Source organism: Arvicanthis niloticus, chromosome 8, assembly GCF_011762505.2.
Source record: "Arvicanthis niloticus isolate mArvNil1 chromosome 8, mArvNil1.pat.X, whole genome shotgun sequence".
Taxonomy (NCBI): domain Eukaryota; kingdom Metazoa; phylum Chordata; class Mammalia; order Rodentia; family Muridae; genus Arvicanthis; species Arvicanthis niloticus.
The window spans coordinates 76,478,517-76,485,453 of NC_047665.1; the positions used below are offsets into that span (position 1 = coordinate 76,478,517).

Consider the following 6,937-nt stretch of genomic DNA (forward strand, 5'->3'; position numbering starts at 1 on the left):
GCCATTTTCACCAAAGGTGCTTAGGTTTGTCATGTGGACAGAGAAACTGCAACATGGACCCAGAGGAATGAACTGGAGTTTGTCCAGTTTTAAACCTACCACGTTAAGAAGCTTAGTTTGAGTTATTAACTTAAATGACCTTCTTTCCATACATATAACACTTGGAATGGTGTGTAAAGTCTCATGTAAGGTTTTGCTGAATATTGCAAGTATTGCCTTAGAATACTCAACTTTCAGTAAAAGCAGCTATGCCAATGTTGGGAGCAAAATTTTTGAAGTACTGGATTTTACCAAGCACACGGGAGCACATCCCCGGAATGTGAAATTCTAGTCCCAGAAGAGGCAAGACACCCAGACATTATTCCTCGATGAGCTACAGATCTTACAACAACACCAACTTTCCATCTCATACTACGTGCTACTGCTACACAGCAACACAAGTTATTCCTATTCAAGGGGTACACAGCACATTTTTATAATGCATGAGCAGTGTTAGTGATAGGCACTACACCCAGAATAATATTTTGTTTTGTTGACATCAAAGCATGCCACAAAATCCTTAATTTTGATCAAAATGCTTCTTATGATGTCATAAGAATGATGCCACATGCAAACATGAGTTAAAGACGCCTAGCAAATTAGGGCCAAACTGTTAGGGCCAATGAGTAACAACAAGCGAGAGTCACGTGACCCATCCACTCATTTCTGTCTCACTTTCCAAGGGATGAACACTGTAGGTATTAAACAATATCCTCTGGAATTCTGTGGAGCAGAAAAAGTACTAAAGCATTATTTCCACCTTTTTCTTTCTAGGCTTTATGGGAGATTAGGAAAAGCAGGTTTCACAGCTTTCCTCAGCATCCTAAGAGGGGCAAAGGAACTTAAAATTACTATGTAGGAAAAGCCTGGCACACACTCAGAGGAAAATGTTAAATGCGGAATAAGTGTGTAAACTTACAGCATCTTGTTGAAGAATAAAATAGTCTTGGAGGATAGATTGTTGCTATAAAGCTCGAGGAAGAATCAAGAGGAGGCCCTGCAGTCAGCATGAACCAAGGACTCAGAAATAAAAGCAGCTTTCCATAACTGCCTGCAGGGATATGTGCATGGCATATTTGCAGACAATTAAAGTAAGGTGAGTCCTACCTGAGCTTGGTCACCATCCTATAGGACAAAGCTAAGAGGCTTCCCTATGCATGTTTCCTATAGTATTCTAAAAACCAACCAGAGCTAAAGGTTTCCTAGAATGGCCAGAGAGACATTCTGGAAAGCTACGTGTGACTTTAATGTCATTTCCCAGAAGAAAGCTATTCATAGGGATAGTGTGCTACAGGGAACGAGCCATGCTGTGGGGTGAACCCTGTGACAAAGAGAAGACCACTCTTCTCCAGGAGGCTGGCCACACAGGAGAAAGTGGCTCAGGGAGAGACTGACTCAGGACACAGAGTCTAATTCTCAGGGATCCAAACTTGACTCAGATCACAGCTTTGCCTCCAGAAGTGTAAAGTATTTGCATAATTTATGCAGTTTCTAAAGTTGGACTATGCTTTGGATGTTTAATCTATGTTTGACTTACATAAATTCCTATATATAAAAACAGATAGGTGGATGTGTGGGTATACATATGCATATGACATATGTTCTTTACATATACCATTGTGCATAGTTGAAAATAACTGAACCTGAGCTGGATTATAAATAATGTCCCTGGGTGGTGATTTTATGCATTCAAAATTTTCCACTTATCACTTTAAAGCTTGAGAAATTTATCATATAGACCATAATTAAAAACCCATTGCTATACATGTATTATTTATTATTATAAACAATCTTTGCTCCACTTAAAAATTACATGTTTTTATTCTATGAGTGGTATAAAAGGCTAAAAAAAATTTGAACAAAAATTTCACATAAATTTTAAAAATCTAATAATGTTACCAAATTTAAGTGTGAAAGCAGTTCTTTGTATTAAAATTATCATTATAATTAGCAAATTAGTACATAAGTAAATTAAAATATAACTGTATTGTTTTCCCAAGATAACAATTAAAATATAATAGTTTAAATTTCTCACTAAAAGCTGTTTTTAAAAACCTGTCAAATACTTATTTTACATATGAACAACAGTGAAGCTATATCATAACCAAAATATTGTACTTATTTTTGAACTCACTGCTAGCATTCAAGCACCTCCTCCATAAGTGGGCATATGTCCAGAACAAGTAACAGGCCTGTTTAAATTGACATTGGAACATATGCATTTATTTTCATAAGTCAATTTTTTTCTGATTGTAATAACTTATTTAGAAACTGCTTTTGCGAAGTTCACAGTTCTGTGCTAAATAAATCTCAAGCCAAGAATACAAAATTGGTTTTTGCCTCCAGTGCTGTGGCAAATCACCATTATTACAATTTCCTGTTAATAGGAAGGAAAGCAGATGTTTTTCTCTCAAACTCTATTCTGAAAATAAGCAGAAAAATACATGGTAGAATTTTGTGGAGAGTTGCTACAAGCCAACACAAATGCTCTGTCGAACTTTCCAGTAATTCTTAAATACTCTGGAAAGAGATTTTTATTTTATCGAGTGCAGTTTTATCTGGGATCGCACAGTATCCTCTTGTCATACGTTTGATGAAATGTTTCATGCGTATGCTACTGTAATATAAAAGAAATCCCCAGCTACTGTAATATAAAGAACTTTCCAGCTCACCCTGTGGACTCCTCGTTCTGAATCTGTTGTTTATCCAAAAGTCTGCATCACTACATTTAGTAAAGAAAACTGCAGTATGATAGAAAAGCATTTAATAGGGGTCTGTTATCGAGAGTCTCTGCCTGCAGCTACCGCTCACCTTGGTAAAACACTGATGGTAACTGCTCTGGGATAAGACCAAATACTGATCGTGCAAAAAAAAAAAAAAAAAAAAAAAAAAAAAAAAAAAAAAAAAAAAAAAAAAAAAAAAAAAAAAAAAAAAAGCTAGTTAAATATAAAGCAGTGTTCGTTCACTAGAAAAGAAACAAGCTGGCACGGTTGGCAACGTGAACTAGACACTTTCAATCTGCCCTAGACCAACAGAAAGCAGTAGCAGAGTGCCGGGGGCTTCCAGCTGTGTCAGGATGAAGCAGCATTTAAAAGCCCCTTCCCACCTTTCCTGTTTTCGGACCTAACTCTGAATAATAGTTGTTTTTACTTAGCATGTACAGGAATTTTAACTTGGGGTTCAATATGCACCTGCAGGCTCCTGGGTTCTCAAAAACGTCCTCACCATCACCTGGGACCTCGTTAGAAATGCACATTATGGCCCCGCCCCAGAAAAGCAGGATACAACAATCTGTGCTCTAAGTAGACTTCCTGGTAACTACTACACACTGATGACTGAAATTAACAGTGGGTAGACCATCCTTATCCCCTTATCTATAGTTGCTCTTAAATCCAGATTCCTATCACACTGCAGCTGGCTTTGCATTCCCTCCAACCAACGGCAACAGTCCATCATGGACTCTTACTGGACCCAATCATTCGCACTGAGATGATTGATAGGGGTGGAATCCCTTTTCCACGACTAGACCTGCCACCGGTGCCTAGCTCTTATCCTCAGTAGCAACCGAAGGCAAAAACTTGGACCCGCCTCTGAACTCTGAGGCACCATCCTAGGAAGGATGAGGCGCAATCGCAGGAGCACCGTGCCGCTAGCGGAGAGACCCACTTTGGAGGAGTCTGGATTACCTGCACTAGCGTCATCTGCGAGCCTAGGGCCAAGAGTATCTTCTCAGTCTTTGTAGGGTATGGGTTGTCACGGTGCTTGTAAAGCCACTGCTTAAGCGGCCGCGCCATGTCTTGCAGGGCCTGTCGCTTGTGCCTCACCTTCCCTCCATTCTGCCGGGCCCTGGGAGAGGAGAGGAGAGGGGCTTGTTAGCAGAACCTTATGGGTGGCCTGAAGGCCCTCCATGATAGATCGCATTTCTGTGATGTCAGCACCCAGTCCGGGATTAACCGCAGAGAGCTTCCATCCCACAATCGCCCAACAACCCAGGGTGTCTACACTTACACACTTCAACTCTAACAACCCCAAAGTCAGGGCAAAGAAAGCAAAGGAAACCCCACAATTTCTCGGTGTGAGCACCGGCTCCGCTCCTATGCATCTTTCTGAATAGCCAGCTGGCCACGGAATCACTCGCCAAATGCAAGGTCTTGCATTTATACTGAAAGGGGGAGCTATTTTGACCCCAGTAAGCAGAGGTGTATGGTGTAGGAACGAACGCTATGTGGTTGGAAAAATCATTCACTAGACTGCAGATCTGAATCCAGAGCTGACACTTTTTCGACCTCTTCTCCTTCAGGCCATTGAGTGGCCCTGGCCTCAGAGGAGGGCCAGTCCTCCAAGTTCTCTTGTTCTGGTCCTGGGGCTGTGTGGGTCGTCAGTGGTCAGGAAACACACACTGGACGCCGGAAACAAAGCAAAGGATGATGGCTGCCTAGGCTCTGTGAACTCTCGTTTATTTCATTTAATGCTCTGAAAATACGAGAAGCTGGAAAGAGAGCAGACCCTACAAAGCTCTCTAAGGCCTTTCTCTCTTTAAGAGCGTGAAAAGCGCAAAACATTGTCCCAACAACTAAAGGTTTGTAAAAAGACCTCAGGAAAGCAGGCTTCTAGGAGGAACACGCAGAGCAGCGGGCCCTGGAGCCGACACTGGGTGCTGCGCTCCCGGGAGGCTCCGGGAGGTGTCGCCGCGCATCTGCGAGCGCTCCCAGCCCCAGTTCCCGCTAGAGCGACTGCGATCCTGCCTCAAGGGCGTGAGCTTATTCAAACTCTTTGAAATGCAATTCCACCCGCGCTGACTGGTAGTAACAACCCGAGGAAGCCTAATCTCTTTTACCAACCAGCTGAGTTGCAAATTAAGCAGCTGGTGCGGTGGCTCTGGAGAGGGTCGGCTGCTTTAGGTACCGTGAGGACCTGGCCGGGCACACTCTGCACCGCACACCCCCGGATTGGAGCAGAGAGCTTGCCCCGGAGTTCCCGGGCCCCGACAACGCTCTTAAACCCAGGAATCGAAAGCGTCCAGATCGGCAGCCTTTTTCTCCGGGCTCGCAGCGGGCCCCGCTGAGCAGTGTGCGCCAAAGACACCCTGGGGAAGTCCACCTTCCCAATACTTAGTCTCATGCCGGGGTATGATCCTTGGGTGACAGAAAAGGAAGCTTCCGAGGTCTAACCTGGGAACCATCTGTTTGCCTCCACCATGTCACAGCGCACAGCGCTTAATCTGCTCTTGCTGCATATACTGCAGAGGAAGCAAGAAACTACGCCGGGTCCTGGCGTACTAGGGACCCCAAGGTACAGGAAGACTGGGCGCCAACTCATTTTTTTTTTATCAAGCCTCTTTTGAACTGTTCTAAGGAATTAATCCTCCCAGTTTTGAGATGGTAAATCCTTTAAGAACCAGGCATGCGGATCCAGGAGGCGCAGATCTGCTCTCTTGGGGGAAGCTGTGGACTCCTCCTGATCTTGTTACATTTCACCCGCCCGCTTCTCTCCGCCCCTACTCTTTCGGACTAGTGGGTCCGCACCCGCCCCGGGGCACGAGCATACCCTGTCCTCCGGTGTCTCAGGCTGAGGTTGTCCTTGAGGGGCGGGCCATCCGAAATGCCCACCTCCGGGCCCATGTGTGGATTGTCCAGGACGCCACCGTATGGCCGGCTTCCACGTTCCCGATCTGGGGTGCCTCGGTCTTCAAAAAGCACGGCTCCCCCGAGCTTGTTGAAGACGATGGTGTTCATAGTGAGGGCTGACAGGGACATGCGACCTTGCCGCAGCGCCTCGGAGTCCGGCCACCAGGAGCTCCGCAGCAGGACTCGGGTTCTAGAAGATCAAGATGCAGCACGTTACTTCCGACAGTGCCCAGGTTCCTGCAACTCAGGAGCCCTGAACTTGGTAGGGCTGCTGGGCTGAGCTGAGGGCAGAGTCTGTATTGTTGCTAGTGACCAGGGAACACTCTTCTTCCATACCTAGTTACCTACACACTCATACAGCACTCCTGGGACAGTCCCCTACCCTTCTGCTCTGGTCAATCAAGCTCCCACACCTCTAGGAACTTGAAACGAGTAATTTACGTACTGAGGAAAAGCAATTTCCAAAGGAACTTTCGGTCTCTAAGAGAGACACAACCAAGACAAGAAAGCAGAATAAACAAGTAAGGGATTTCATTAAGCACCACAAAAATTAAAGTCTCTTTTGGGGTATCCGGAGGCTGGAAGGAAGAGACAATTTAAAGTAACGTGAATGAATAATTGCATCCACAAGGACGCGTCAATGCGCCCTAGATCTTGGTGTTAGGATTTTCATGTTTTCTAGATCCTGAACCGTATGTCGGAGACCCCTGCGTCTTTAGGTTAAATTCTTCTGGTGGGATACGGGCAATGGGAAGTTAGGAACAGAGCCCCAAACCTGAAAATTAAATGGTCTCAAGACAAAGATGTCACAGATTCCCGTCCCCCCCTCCCCATCTTGCTAGAAAACTCCGAGCGAAGGTGCCAGGTCCTGTGTCCCTGCGGGTTACAGTCCGCAGGAATTCGAGCCCATTTCAGACGCTGGAAGCCTCCAAGATGGCAGAGACCCGCACACCTTTGAAAGACTGTAAGGCTCCGGGCCAGCCCGGGGCTCACCTCTGGAGCTGCAGTGCCTAGGGGCCTTAGCCCGCCAGGTGCGGACATCCGTGACAAGGTCGAGCGGCTGCAGAACAGCCACAATATGTTGCGAGAATCAGAACGTGCCCACAGGCAGAATCTCCCTCCGACACTCCCCCATCCCGCTCCGCGCGCAACTGCGGGTAGCTCGTTCTGCTTCAAGCTGCTCACACAGCGTTACCAGAACCCCCGCAACACACACACACACACACACACACACACACACACACACACAGATACACAGAGAGAGCTTCTCT

The 6,937-nt window shown here is 45.7% G+C and overlaps 1 protein-coding gene across 2 annotated transcripts in view; it reads right to left on the reverse strand.

Annotated features, from left to right (window-relative positions):
* Mkx (mohawk homeobox) overlaps positions 1-6,937 on the reverse strand; it is a 65,277-nt gene that overhangs the window by 57,328 nt on the left and 1,012 nt on the right. The window contains exons 1-3 of one of the 2 annotated variants that reach the window (XM_076939663.1): positions 6,660-6,838; positions 5,587-5,856; positions 3,726-3,885 (exon numbers count right to left, since the gene is read on the reverse strand). In XM_076939663.1, coding sequence (XP_076795778.1) covers positions 3,726-3,885; positions 5,587-5,795 — 369 coding nt within the window. In that variant the 5' untranslated portion in view covers positions 5,796-5,856; positions 6,660-6,838. Of the gene's footprint in view, positions 1-3,725; positions 3,886-5,586; positions 5,857-6,659; positions 6,839-6,937 lie in introns of those variants that run through there. The other variant, XM_034509647.2, reaches the window with a different exon arrangement.